At 36.1% G+C, this 14,975-nt stretch overlaps 1 protein-coding gene and 1 long non-coding RNA gene across 5 annotated transcripts in view; one reads left to right on the top strand and one right to left on the bottom strand.

Moving 5' to 3' along the window:
- LOC136266189 (uncharacterized) overlaps window positions 1-14,975 on the bottom strand; it is a 16,326-nt gene continuing 1,351 nt past the window's right edge. The window contains exons 2-20 of one of the 4 annotated variants that reach the window (XM_066061198.1): window positions 13,029-13,183; window positions 11,327-11,409; window positions 10,667-10,966; window positions 9,936-10,217; window positions 8,666-8,742; window positions 7,434-7,656; window positions 7,001-7,318; window positions 6,201-6,320; window positions 6,109-6,145; window positions 5,824-5,893; window positions 5,326-5,379; window positions 4,242-4,283; window positions 4,156-4,179; window positions 3,533-3,571; window positions 3,455-3,478; window positions 2,935-2,988; window positions 1,750-1,791; window positions 505-617; window positions 1-182 (exon numbers count right to left, since the gene is read on the bottom strand). In XM_066061198.1, the coding sequence (XP_065917270.1) occupies window positions 161-182; window positions 505-617; window positions 1,750-1,791; window positions 2,935-2,988; window positions 3,455-3,478; window positions 3,533-3,571; window positions 4,156-4,179; window positions 4,242-4,283; window positions 5,326-5,379; window positions 5,824-5,893; window positions 6,109-6,145; window positions 6,201-6,320; window positions 7,001-7,318; window positions 7,434-7,656; window positions 8,666-8,742; window positions 9,936-10,217; window positions 10,667-10,966; window positions 11,327-11,399 (1,914 nt within the window). In that variant the 5' untranslated portion in view covers window positions 11,400-11,409; window positions 13,029-13,183 and the 3' untranslated portion in view covers window positions 1-160. The remainder of the gene's footprint in view (window positions 183-504; window positions 618-1,749; window positions 1,792-2,934; window positions 2,989-3,454; window positions 3,479-3,532; window positions 3,572-4,155; window positions 4,180-4,241; window positions 4,284-5,325; window positions 5,380-5,823; window positions 5,894-6,108; window positions 6,146-6,200; window positions 6,321-7,000; window positions 7,319-7,433; window positions 7,657-8,665; window positions 8,743-9,935; window positions 10,218-10,666; window positions 10,967-11,326; window positions 11,410-13,028; window positions 13,184-14,975) is intronic. The other 3 variants (XM_066061205.1, XM_066061190.1, XM_066061207.1) reach the window with 3 other exon arrangements.
- LOC136266229 (uncharacterized) overlaps window positions 12,901-14,975 on the top strand; it is a 9,061-nt gene continuing 6,986 nt past the window's right edge. The window contains exon 1 of the long non-coding RNA XR_010705972.1: window positions 12,901-13,219. This is a non-coding gene — a long non-coding RNA (uncharacterized lncRNA). The remainder of the gene's footprint in view (window positions 13,220-14,975) is intronic.

The following is a 14,975-nucleotide window of genomic DNA, read 5'->3' as shown; positions in this document are numbered from 1 at the left end:
TCAATGTTTTGTTAGTTTTTACAAAAATTGTGTATATATGCAGTTAAGTACATAAAAATTAAAACAGGAATGAGTGAAATATAAAATATTGTACAAAGTTGATTTGCATAAAGTTATGTCTAGAAATCAATATGTCAACTTTTCCATATATGTCTGCTTTCTATGAGGAGTTTTCTTGTCTGCTATAACAGAAAGAAATATGAGATATTTATGTTTACAAATTAATTGCATACAAACTATATGTATTATTAATGTGGTCAGGTCTTTCTGGCAAGACAAGTTTTATCACTATTAAGAAACCAGATTTTTTTTCTCTCTCGATAAAAAGACATATTATAAGAGCAAACAAGTACACTATTATTGAATTTATCACTGTTAATACCAGCCACAGGTTTGTTTTTACAAAAGGCCCTGTAGTAAGCTGCACAAGCGGTTTGAAGTGTTGATGAAGCCTCTACGTAGCATGACAAAACTGTATGACAGTAGTAACACAGTTCCATGTACCTTGAGTCAATCTTCACATCAGAATAATTAACTGGTGGTACTGGTACGGGCATGACTGTAAGTCTCTTGTCATCAAAGTCAGCCAATTCTGCATAATTGGTTTTGTTGTGTTTCTGTGAGTAAAAAAACAAAAACATATTATATTGACGCTATCATAAGTGTCACATTGCATTAGTATTGATGTTGCAGTTTGCACAACTGACAGCATTAAATACATGTATTTGTTGCAATGAGAACAAGACGTAGTTTCAAATTTATTACACAGTACTTTTACTAAGTAATGGTTAGTGTTTCTTACACATAGAGTGACAGAAATCACCATTGTATTCATTATAGATTGTGGGGTTTTACTCTAGAACAAGTTGATGTTGTGCTACTTCTAAAAACCAGGCGCTAGCTGTATAGCTGGAAATATATTTTAACTAAGGCTTCTGTTTTGTAATAATGCAATATTATACATAGTTATGGTAATTAAAAATTTTGCAATTAGTGAATTATTTTGTATTTCTCTAATTACGTTGCTAAGGAAGCGCATTTCGAACAAACCACTTTCAACAACCAGAAATGTCTTTAGTTAGTCTATAGTGTTTTTTCCCTCAAATTCTCTCTACAAAACCTCAAGGCCACCCTTCATTTTCGTTCGTGTAAGTAGGGACATGCCCCTTTTCAAGTCGAAGAGATATGTATTTCCTAGTAGCCTAAGAGGCCTGCTACGGTGTTTTTCGGTAGTTAGAACCCAATGCAAAGGTACTTCATGAAGTTTATAGAGTCGCTACAACCGTATTTCAAACCGGCAAAAAAAAACCCCACCTCAGTGCAAACTTTGCCTATACTCAAGTTTAATATGGGATTCATTTAGTGTTTAATTTCATAAGTTAACTGCTTTTACCACTAAAAGGATTTGCTCACGTTAGTGGGTACGGACAAACATGGATAAACATGGATAGGTAGGCAGGCAGGCAGGCAGGCAGGCAGGCAGGCAGGCAGGCAGGCAGGCAGGCAGGCAGGCAGGCAGGCAGGCAGGCAGGCAGGCAGGCAGGCAGGCACGCACGCACGCACGCACACACACACATTTTTACAAAAACAATTTCAGTAAACCAAGTGCACGCCCACAGCCTCAGCTGGTTGTGGGAACGCCTGGTTAAAAAAAAAGCATAGTATTTTAGCACAACCATTGAATGTTGATTTAAAGTTCATAATGGTTACGTGTGCATTACCTATATTTTTAACTACCCTACCACTGACCTTTTTCATATCGACAACTGCATAGGCTTCCGACTTGGTTGACTAAATGAAAATAAGCAGGGAAGAATGATAATAAAAGGCAAACATGTATCCCATGTAATACATGAACACAACACCACATGTACAAATTCAATTCTACTTATATGCTTTGCTTAAACTAGACTTGAGCCAATTATGCTATGAAATAATACTGCAGGGGCATACGCAAGAATTTTGAAAAGGGGTTACCACTACAGCTATTATAAGTGACTGCCTTATTAGAGTATCTCGATCTTTTGCACTAAACTTGTTATAATACTATTACTGCACTAAATTGTTATTGCTATTGTGTGAAATACCATTGCCTAACTAAGATATTATAAAGGGTTATGAATCCAAAATTTTGGAAACCTAAAGTACCACGTACTCCATGTTCCAAGCACTGTGTAAACCCAAAGGGGGTTCCTGAAATCCCTGGAAATTCCCCTGTATTGAGCAGTGCTCAACTACTATTATTAGAATTCTTCAGCGTTTTTTGTATTGGAGTAAGTGGATGCTCTATTAGAGTAATTTATATGTGAGGGGACATAGGAAAAGGGACCTATAGCTGTTATCATGGAATTTGAGTTATGCTAATCAAAGAATTCCACAACTTTTCAACTATTTATATTTCAAATTTCAAGTCAATACTCAATTGTTTCATAAAGTTATAAAGAATTTAAATGCAACTGTAATTTCCTAATGTACATTATTTACTATAATATTTACATAACAATAAACGGAAATTTACTGACTTTACTCAAAAGTTAAAAGTCTCTATAGGTCCCTTTTCCTATGCCCCCTCACATATACAGACAAGAAAAGTGAGTACATGATTTGCTTTCACTTGGGTAAATGTATTGCACAAAAAATCATCCTACTATGCTGGCATAATGCTTGATGTTTTCACTAGCCTACAATGCTCGAAATAAGTTACACATACGAGTGTGTTACCATATTGTACAACTAACTCCTTGACCTAATTTACTCCTTGACTTCAAAACTTTACTATTGTTGTCTACCTAACACAGTTGTTGCATAGTAAAGATCAGCTGTAACAAAAAAAAACTCCAATGGTCAGTCAAACACAGCTGCCAAGTCAGACAGAACATTGTTGCCATAATATATTCCAAGCTATGTTCAGATGGATACGTAGTACACAATTACCTTTTCGAGCTCTGTTGATTCAGTTAATGTGGTTGTGAGTGCTAACTTGTCTTCCTACAATATATACAAAACAGGATAATAACACACATAATGTTGTGTATATTCCATTATATGCTTCACTGGCAATGCACGATCAAAATAGTTTAGCAATGGTTGCAATCAGCCACAAAAAAAAAATTTGATACCTTAGTGTGGTAGTAAAATCAGTAAACAACTTAAAGCAATACTGTACTACACAGCACCATATATCAAGAAATGGTCATTCCAAGATAGTGTCAAAATGTGTTTATACTTATGGCAAGCAAAAACAGGGTAATGAAAGGACTGAGCAAGGTATTCCATGGTAACCATGCATATATGATGTAACTATTCAACTAAGGGGATGAATGTGTAATATCTTAGTTGCTAATTGCAGTATTTTTAGTACAACAATAATGAGTAATTCTTGATCTACATGTATAGCACTTTTTGCTGTATTACAAATACTTAATTAAGCGATGCAAAAGGTATTTAATTTTACCTCTGTACTATCAGACTCCTTGTTCTATAAAACAGAAAAATAATTAAACTCTTTACAAGAACATAATCAATTACATACCGGCTTTTTGATGTCTGCAACTTCGCTATATTCTTGAGTCTACATTATAACAAATAATATCACTATTAGATGCACTTACAGTATGCAATTGTAAATTTACAGACAACAAAATCAAAGTTAAAATATAAAACAGTATCAAACTAATGTTACTGTATATAGTGGGTTTTCTTGCAGAAAATTTATTTGCAAAATAAAACAAGCAATACCCTATTTAGTGAGGTGACAAAGCTCACACGAATTCATTACTCGTAATTTTTCACATATACAAGATGCAAAGCATGAAGTTTAGGTCTCAATAGATGTGTGTGTTTCCTTGTATATAGCCACAATTAATTATTCTGAAGTTCAAGAAGCAGAGTGGTTGTTTTATACTACACCCATAAAACACTACGTGGGAACAATCACCAATAAACCAGCGGCTTGCTTTTGTACATAATGTTTGGCCAATTGTTTATAACAGCTCGATCAGTTGCTAATCTCACATTCTTCTTTACTGAACATTGCTGATACAAGCCACATGACAAACAAAAAATCTACCTGATACTACGTATTTTAATATTGTGAAATTAAACTCATGATCTTAACCTGTTATATGGTATTACGATCACACACAGGAGGTTTACCTCTGCACTGCATGATCCATTGCTCTACACAAACAAAAAAGCAATAATAAACAACCATTTTACAAGTATGTCAATTACATACATACCTGCTTATTAAACTTTGAAATTTCACAGTAAGCTCCTGGTGACTGCAATAGAGTAGTCATGTACATACGTGGAGAGGATTGTGACATTGTATGTCAATATTATGCAGTTAATAAGGACTGTTACAGTGTTTGGAAGTAAACTCAATCTAACTAAACAGTCACTTGGAAGGAGCTGTTAAGTTTTTTATTATCAGTAAAAATAGTCTATCTTAGAGCTTTTAAATTCCTGGGGGCTATTCCTCAAGATCTGTATTCCACTGTGTGTCTTTCATGTAAAATTTTATGGTCAAAGTTGGCCCCCATACTCTATGGCTTGCTTCAACTCCTCTGATACTAACAACCCATTACATTATTAAAACCCCTTCACCGCCAAATTTGTAGAGGCTCCAATCTTACTGTTTCTAAACTGCCGTAACTTACACACCATACCATATAATCCTATAAAACTATATAATTATCAAGTTAGACCATGGAATTCGATTATTGAGTTATTGTTTACACAAGAGCAACGACAAAGCCATTATATAACTTTAAATTGCAAAAATCAATCTAAGTGAAACCAAACGTGAAATTTCACAACTTCACAGGCTAGCACTGTTTATAATAATACAATAAACATCACTAACCTGTATACAGTTTAAGCGTTTTCTGGTTTTCCAGCATTTGAGCAAGTGTGCATGCGCATACAGGTACGAGGTCACTGTTTCGAGGCATACAAAAGTAGCAACACGCCATTCCAGCGTATATAATCCCTCTCCTTACTGTTTCTCTTTATTAGTAATGCCGTTATCATTTTGAAGAATCGTCTACAATGCTTGTTATCAACATTCCGAAAGTAGGCGATTACATCATCTAACTGTGCGATAGTGCGCGAGAGACCAGTTATTGCTGTTGCCTTTCACTTAAGGGCGTGCCCACTACAGGATAAGCACAGGGGCTACTAAAACACTGGACTGAAGTTACAGGGCATTTGGAATGTGATGCTACAGGCGTTTATATACAAAACCACCATATGGCAGTTGTGGCGGTGAGAGGGTTAACACAAATATTTACCAGTGTACTACATCAAGTGTACATGCTATACCTTATCTGGTGATGAGTCGAGTTTAGTGTATTGTACGGTTACCACAGATGTGTCCTGCAGGTAGGAAGTTATATGTAAATGTTGTGTACTTGATAAACCATCAGACGTACACATGTTATTGATAAACAGAAGCCAAACACATCACAAACATCTAACCATGAATACGTATGTTGTATTTTTGGTGTTGTATATTGTGCAAGCTATTTCGAAGCAATGCTACAATAAATAAACTTTTTAGAATATTAATTTTACTGTTCTCTACAGTACTAGAATTTTCTTTATAGTCATAGCTATAGTCATAGCTTTAAGGTATCTAAACATGATCTATGCACTCTTTGGTACAAGACTTTTATGTATTGAGATGTAGATGAGTAGTGACTGCCACAATGACATGATATTTTACTTGTAATTGTGCTAAGCACATTATACGTACTGTATGGACAGATATACAGATGTTACTATATCACTGACACATTGTTACTACACACTATAACATACTGGGTAGTCAGTCTGATCCTTGATAGTTTCAGTGGTAGACATGGGTATGGTGTGATTGTAGCCATTAGATCTGTGTTAATAAAACACACATTACAAGCATTCTGGTATTATGAAAGGGTGGCTGCTATACTTTTATTGCAAATGATAAAGTACAATGTTCAGTATACATACCCTTTATGTACATGTGCACACATAATGTATATGAGTATAGTAAATGAGAAATTCTATACATATTTTGTAATTATGAGACAAGTGTATTAGGACAGCACAATTTTAATGAGTTACATTTTAGTCTCATAGTGAGATGTCACCAATCTCTTTCCTATACAAAAAAAATCTATCCATACGCAGCAGCTGTAAATTCACACACTGCTCACTTCTCCTCCTCTTCAAGACACACAGAACACATGATACAATCATCACCAACACACCAACTATCACAACAGCAGCAACTACCACAATGATGTATATTATGGTGTTGTTGTCATCGGAAGAAGCTGTAAGGGCAAGAATGAAATGTACATATACAACACATGGCATGATATGTGTATAATCTAGTCCAGGCAATAAGATTATTCATTGACTAAGTTGTTTCATTTGAAACAAAGCTATTACTCTTCTCATATTAAACTTCACAAGCCTTCTCACAGGTCTCTGGTGGGATGGAATTCACAGAATGATTCCTTGTTATCGAGTACAAATGTAATGTTGTGCTAAAATAAATAAATAAATAAAATAATAATGGGAAGACTTTTAACGATTGGTAAGGGAAAAGTGCTGGTGCTTTGACTACCGCCTGCTGTATTTTGCAATTAACCATTCCTATTGGCTTGGTATTTTTTTTCATACAATTGTACCAATAATCAGATCAATGATATTAATGAAGTCGGTTGTATTGGGCTGTGGCCAGCAGATTATCACCTATTCAGTTCAGCAGTACCACTAGAAGGCTGGTGTCAAAGACTTGGGCATGTACGTCCTGCCTACACAGTTGCATTGTCACATAATATCATTTTAAACTTTTGTGGATGATTTCCTACCTATAGCAAACACATGCAGTACAAAGTGCTATGAAAACCAATATTGGTGGTGAACATTCTATTAGAGTGACAGATGTTTTGTATATGGAATGAATAGCTGCCATTTATAGATATTAAATTCTGAGTCATAAACTCACACGAAGTTCCAGTGTTAGACTGAGGTGCTGGCTTTGGCACTGTCACAGTTTCTGCAAAGGTGTACTCCTCCAACTTTTCAAAAACGTCTGTCCTGACTACTTGTACAGAAATGTGATAACTAGCTTCAGGTGAGACAATCAAAGTAGTATGGTTAGTGAATGCCATACTAGTAATAGGGGTAACTTCCTTGCATGTGCTACAGCTGATGGTAACATAACACATCACAGAAGGACTGGACTCAGTTACATCACACGATACAGAGACTCCTTTGTTATTAGGGAGTAAGGTTATGCTTGCTGATTGTAGCCACCGGACAGCTAAGTGAATAAAAGTATAAATTAATTTTACAAAAAACAAGAAAATAAACTCTGATCAACAGTGCAATTTTGTTCATACATGCAACATGAAAACATGTTGGTCCATTGTACTTACCAAAAGAAGTACTAACACCTTCACTAGCTCCTACACTGTTCTCACTACGGACAGCAACGGTGTATTCCTTTCCAACAACCAGTTTGATAGAGTACTCCTCATCATTTGAATAAAGTGTAGTTGTAGAAGGTAGTACAGGATAGATATTAGTTGTGCCATCCTCATCAGTCACAGAGACCTCGTATTTTTCCACCTTAGACATTTTGTGTGTCAATGATGGATGCTACATACATAGACAGAGTAAAAGGCTTCAGTATTATAAACATCATACTGAAACATATAAACATGTAGGCCCCAGCTATACACATATTAGCTGTGTATACTGTAATATGATTTCTGTTTGGCTTGGGTGGAGTCTACAAAATCCCGTGTAAAGGTTGCATCCAAAAGCTATGCTATACACATAAAGCCTATGGCAGCCATGCAAAACACAGTTGTTGCCACCCAGTGAACCAGCAATGGGATTCCTGTGCAGTACTTAGGCACTTGAACCTAGTGTAGGCAAATCCTCCTAGGGCAGGGTTAAGCAACCCACAGGAGGACTGTCCAAGTCTCATGGAGATACGTAGGTCATGGAACCCGAAGTTCCACAACGACTCCAACACTGCTAAACGAGACAAGGATTTGCTTCCCCAGTAAACACCAGGTACACATTAATATTACAGCTGGGTTGGCCACTTCGCCAGTTGACACTAGGCCACCAGGTCACCAATATACAGCTGGGTAAACTGGAGCATTGTGAGTAAAGTTTCTTGCTAAAGGAAACAACAACACCAAATTGGCATAACCAAGCATTGAACCTGGAATCTTTCAATTACCAGCTCGATGCCCTAGTCACATTTGCAAAGCCTTTTGCTGCCGTATGCACAGTTCCACCAAAACATGTACACTGGGACACCTGTGCAAAGGTACTAAGAGTCAGTGCACTAGTACCCCACAGGAGGCTGTACCATGTCTCACAGGTAATGGTATGGGCGCACATGAATCTTACCTGTTAGGCGAGGCATGGAGAGTTAGCATAAAACCTCTCTAGTTAACACTGGGTACCCCATTTACAACAGTGTAGACTGAAGTAAATCTAGAACTCTACTACTTTGCTGTGATGTCTGAACATGTTTTTACACACACACGCATATGCATATGCACATGTACACACACACACACACACACACACACACACACACACACACACACACACACACACACACACACACACACACACACACACTTACATCCCAGGTTATGGTGACAACAGGTTTGTAATCAACAAACTTTAAATTGACTACCAAATCACTTGGAGGAGAAGGTACTAAAGAGAAAATTGTCAAAACAACAAAAAACCCATACACAGTGTACATACAAAATTATGCAGAACATATGTGACCAGATTTGTGAAAAGGTACCTTTTCACACACACACAATTTGACCCATTTTTTGACATTGAAACTTTGTAACTTTTTCATCAGAGCATATAATTGCCTGAAATTTTCCATGAGTGTGGCTATAGTATCTGGCTGTATTTTGATACTAACAGCAAGTTAATCAGTATAAGAAGTCAAGTATTACATTGTTTTGTTTGCTGGTATGTTAAATGTGTGGAAAAGGTACCTTTTCACAAATCCGGTCACATATGTTATCAGGGTAATCATACATAACATGTACTTTACAGATGATTATCAGGTAATTAGAAATTAAATTAGTCACTTAAGCACACACAGTAGAAGTATGGAAACAAATCTTCAAAGAAAGGTAACAGATAGTAAAGATACGTACCACCCATCACTTACTGTATGTAAAATTTTAATGATAAAGAATTATAAACTTCCTGGGTATATAGCATGTGTTATCAGTGAATTTCATAATACACCAGATACAGTATGCACTACTATAGCCTATAGATTAGCCAAGAAACCTACATTAATTGTACATACATGGGTTACAAGTCATGTTTCATAGGCTACATAGGAGTACAAGGCCAGCCTACAATACCAGCATGGCTGCATAGCACAGCAGCATGTGTGCTGATGATGTGGTAGAGTAGACACTTTGTTATGGTATAGAGTCCAGCCCATAGGAAGGACTTGGTAATCACTAGTTTACAATGTAAGCAGTTTTTGTGGTGACCAGACACATTAGCATATAGCCACTTTCTATTCAGACAGTAATGTCATTTCGTGGATGAGGAATAACTGAGGTACAGTAGTCAAGTATGTATGTCTGGCCTAATAATCATAAATGATTCTAACAGTTCGGTGATTTTGTCTTATATTTTTTGTCAGTTTGCTGATGTAAGCAGCTATTGCACTTTAGCTGGGGCTGTGGTTTCTCTATTGGGAGAAATATATTGTAAATTTGTCTGATCAGGATTGAACATGGATGGCCAAATGCAGAAATATGTAAGTCGGAAAATTTTGATGGTCAAACAGCTCAGCACAACTACACCACAAAATCATGTTTGGTATCAATAGTATAAAGCTCAGCACATACAGTGTACACACGAACCTGAAGGAGTTAAGGTGGTTACATTAGTAGTAACAACAGTTCCTGGTCCAGCATTGTTAATAGCCAACACTGTCACTTCATATTGAGTATCATTATCAAGATCAGTGAAACTGATAGTATTACTAGTAGTGGTTCTCTCCTCCACCAGTTCTGCTGTCTCATCAGATAAGGTCACATTGTATGTCACATCACCACATGAGGTATGGCTGAATGTGTCCCATGATATTACCAGTGAGGTCAGTCTCCTTTCTGATACCTTGATAACTGGTCGGGTTGGGGGACCTGTGAGGAGTGAAATGTGAAAATTTACCTGCTGAAACAAATCAGTATGTATTTGTCTACTATACAGAACAAAAATTCTATGAGTACTTAAATAAATCAACTATTGAATAACTTTATCTCGGGTCGCCATCAACAGGAGCTGACAGCGGTGATAAAGTCAGGCTTAAAATGCATGACGCATGATATAAAGTCCAAGAATTGCTTGCACATTGTCTCACCAACTAGGTCAGTGACATGTTCTAATGGTTAAATCACGATAGTATGGATGCTCGCATGCTTTTGTTACGCCAACTACTTTAATCCTAATATGTGCCATGTGGTACTGTTAAGTCTTACATGCTGGCTGGTTTTATCAAAAGGTTTATATGCGTGGGTGCAGAAGAACGTAACATGAATGCATAGGTAAGTGTATTTCATACACACCTACGTACACTGCTACTGTATCTTACCCATTACTATAAGTGTGCCATTTGAGCTATTCACTGGTGGTGATACAGGTATTTCACACTGGATAGTTGTTTCATTCATTTCTTCACTAACAGAATAAATAGTTAATATGGTATCTTCACTATTGGAGACCACTGGTGAGTGATATATACTACTACTCATTATTTCACTAGGAGAATATGATACTCCACCAATTATCCAGGTTAGAGATAGTGGAATACTGAGGATATATCCACAAGTGATGTTAACTTCATCTCTAACGCACACAATGTTATCTTCTGGTGGATCAGTAATATTAAGACCTGTAAATAAACATGCGAATACTTTTAAATTAAAGAATAATCTCACCAAACTAACACATTACAACAGGCTACTAGTCTACATCAATAACATGCTTGGGTTAGCAGGTAAACAAGGGTGGCTCTCATGTAAGACTATAGCAACAAATTAGAAATGTTTACATATACAAAACACATGTGCATCAGGTTTACTCTTACAAGCTACACAAGTACAATTGCATTAAAATAAATGTGTAGTGCAGCATATGCCTTCCCAAAATACATTAAGCAGATCCCAGTGTACATAACAGCACCTAAGTCTTTCAATTTTGAATGCATTTTTAGTCTGCTATCAGCAATATAGTTACACACAGGTAGCAATACCTTGTTGTTCAGAGTCTCCAAAAGAGATCAGTAGTAACATCAAAACAAGTTGACAACTATTTTCCTTCAACATGATGATGATGCTATATAGACAGATGACACACACAATATGGAACTAAACTATATACTAGAACAAACTTAAATAGCCAATAAAATAATGTGTAGTCAGCAGTTTATACAGGAAATCTGCTGAATTGAAATTTTACACAGGATTTAAAAAGCGCTTGTAAAAATTTACATAGCAACCTGTACAGTCCAAACTTGTGACTTCACAAATGGTTTTATTGATAAAATGGAAGAGACCAAGAAGTAACAGAGTTTGAATTTTTTTATGCATTCCACACAGTTATATGTAGGTACAAGAGTGTTACTCCCTGTATAACAGGGTTAACCTTCTTACACTTCAGGCTATTGCTTATTGTAATGATTTAACTTGTATTTCTCAACTTTTCCTTATATTTAATTATTTCTTAACTAATTTGTAGAAACAGTGCTGGGCATACATGGCTACGAAACATGTACTGCTACATTAATTACTGGCAACCAAAGCAGCCATGTCGCTTAGTTTCAACTATGTTCTACCCTCTATGTTCAACATTTGAAGACATGGTGTGGAAATTACAGATGATGCTGGTCCATTCTTGTGACAGACAACATAAGAAACCATTGATGTGCTACTGATGAATCGACGCTTTGTATATGAAAATGGGAAACACAGGAGGGGGACATTAAAGGTAAGTCCATGATGACGCATGCAGCACACAAAAAAACACAGGTTGGACCAAAGCAATGTAAAAAGCCTGTGAAAGATATAGCTGTTCAGTCAGTCATTAGAAAATTCCATTAATTCATATTTCCTGCTATATTGCCATATACATAATTGTACTATGATTCTAAGAGTGAACAAAGCCGTGTTGCTTACAATCAAAGCCGTGTTGCTTACAATTACACAATTAGACAGTTCCATTGTTTTCTAAATACCTTAGAAACACATTGAAAGCACTGAAAACATGTTTAGGTTTGATTAGAAGGAAAGTGAGGTACATAGATTTTGGCCGAAAACTTTTGGAAGGGAAGCATAATCTTTCATGACCGATCACTATAAAAATCAAAGCCTTTATAGTATTACAGTATTTTACAAAAAGGAAGAATAGCATTGTCAGGTAAAACAATTATTTAATCCTTTGGTGTATGTGAATGAGCAACAAAAACACATACCCACAGAAAAGTACCACCTAAACAAATGTCTTGTAGACCAGAATGATACAGGATAAAGGGATTATTCAGTGTAGTTCTGTGAACAACAACAATGTGGCAATGTTGACTGCTTTCAGCTTATTTAATATACATCATGAATAAAATAATCACCTATTTATTTATTTTAAAAAAATGTGATACTTCCTTTCTCAGTATACTTGTTTACTGGTGTCCATAATAGATTGTGAATGATATCATTGTAGAGACATTCATCTAAAAACATCCCACCACAATGAATCTGGTTTGTATGAGTGGACATCTTCTCTTAAACTTCACTGTGAACAGTCACTGTGAACAGTCACTGTGAACAGTCACTGTGAACAGTCACTGTGAGTATTATAATAATACAACTAGCTAAGCAATTAACATGAAACATCAAAAGCACTGCCACCAGCATAAAATTAATTTAACTATAATTTGATGAGTTGTTATAATAACTGCATACCTTGCTATAAACTAACCACCAAGAAGCCATCACCATATGAATATCAAGACCTGTGGTTGTACCAATTATAAGCAAGACATTGCTAGCATAGAACCTTTTAAAGAAGCCAGATCATCAGTATTTGTACCATTATTCATTGCTGTGAACTGTCATCCCTAGTATCCCATGAAAGATGATATAAATAGAGAAAAGTGAGAATCATAGAAATGTGTTATGCTAACATGAATCATATGGGAAGCTAGCTAGCAAAGAAATATAAGCATGCATACCGTACCATGCTAAACCACTAAAACAAATGGAAGTAGTAACCTTAAATTAGTAGCCATACAGTTTAACATTAACGCCAAATTTTAATTCAAGACAACAACAAAATTTTAATACACAAGGGGAAACCTTAGCAACCTCAAGAAATGTTTGAGGAATAACATTGTTGTGTTACTAAGAAGTGGTTATATGTGGTGACAACAATGATACATTTATTTTTGACCTTACTGTACATTATAAGATTATATGGGAAAATCACATATTCGGTAAGTTTACAAAAAAGGCAGTTAATATTTCAATTATGGTTAGCATTTCAAAACACGCTAAACACAAAAAGGAATATGGTTAATTATATATAACCATCATCCCCAACTGCTACACAACCACAGTTGGTATAAACTAGTGCCACAGCACAGCCCAAACGATTGTGTATACTTTATTGCACATAGAAAACATTATGTTTGTCCTATACAAAGTTACAATCCTTGGAAGCAGCTAAACCAGATGTACTGTTTGAGCCATGAACTTCAGTTATTTGAATGCAAGATCCTCCCAGCCATTTGATAGGTATGATTTAACACTATAACTCAATGAATGAAACATTATTATATTGATACATACGTGATTAAATTATGTGCATTGTTCGGGTGCCAGTGTGACAGTAAATATGCCAACAAAGCATATCGTGTCAAAAAGGTAATATGTATGGGACCAGCAGTAATTCCAGGCAACACATTAGATATGTATAATTTATACATTTAAAGCACTAGCATGGACGAAAATCAAACGAATAAGAGTGCTATTATTTCCATACAGCACTGAATGGAAAATACAGGTACAGCACTGCGTACAGAAAATACAGCACTACTGATCACTAGAGTAGTATTTCAAATCACCAGAACAATGCTATCTGTTTGTTTTATGAAACTTGTACTATATAGTTAGACAGTTACCGATTGTTTGGGGTCTGAAAACCAACGTGGTTCTGAAATGCTCCAAACAAAGAAAAACAACCAGAAAGCACTATAAACCAGTTAAAGCACCATAACACTTATGCAATATGCACTCTGACGTGCTCTCGAGCTGAATACAGTACTTGGCTTTGCCTCGTGCTGTATTAGTCTCTCGCCCACGCCCTTGTGCTATTCTTTTCCATAATATTATCACACTTGCGGTGGCGTTTTAACTAGTATCAAGAGTATATTTACTAGTATGTAACATTTAGTGGCTAAAGATGTACTTCATGACCTCATTAACAAGACCACACTACTATTGAGGTCAATTGCCAGAGGTGTTCCTATTAATAAGGTTTCACTGCAAGGGAAAATCTTTTAGGTATTACCAAGGGTTAATAATATTAGTGGCATATACCACTATTATTAACTATTGGTATTATTGCCACGAGTGCTATACAAAAAATATAGCGCGAAAAGAGACATATAGAAGCTGAGTGATATATTTCTTCTCGAGACCACTCTTTGAGTGCTATATTTTTCATATAGCATGAACAAGGCAATGCTTTTAAAGTTTTGAGCTAGTGCTCTTCAGTGAAACAATCGACTTTGCTCTGGATACGGAAGTATCTACCCTGAAAACCCTTTGGAGCGTTGTTTCTTCCAACTATGTGGTGCTTTCTTCTCCAGTTAATCATCCTTGTCCTCTTAACCTTAGGGTGGGGTGCTG

This window comes from Dysidea avara, chromosome 1, assembly GCF_963678975.1.
Source record: "Dysidea avara chromosome 1, odDysAvar1.4, whole genome shotgun sequence".
Taxonomy (NCBI): domain Eukaryota; kingdom Metazoa; phylum Porifera; class Demospongiae; order Dictyoceratida; family Dysideidae; genus Dysidea; species Dysidea avara.
The sequence above is the reverse complement of the archived record's forward strand: the minus strand, read 5'-3'. Positions and strand labels throughout refer to the sequence as shown.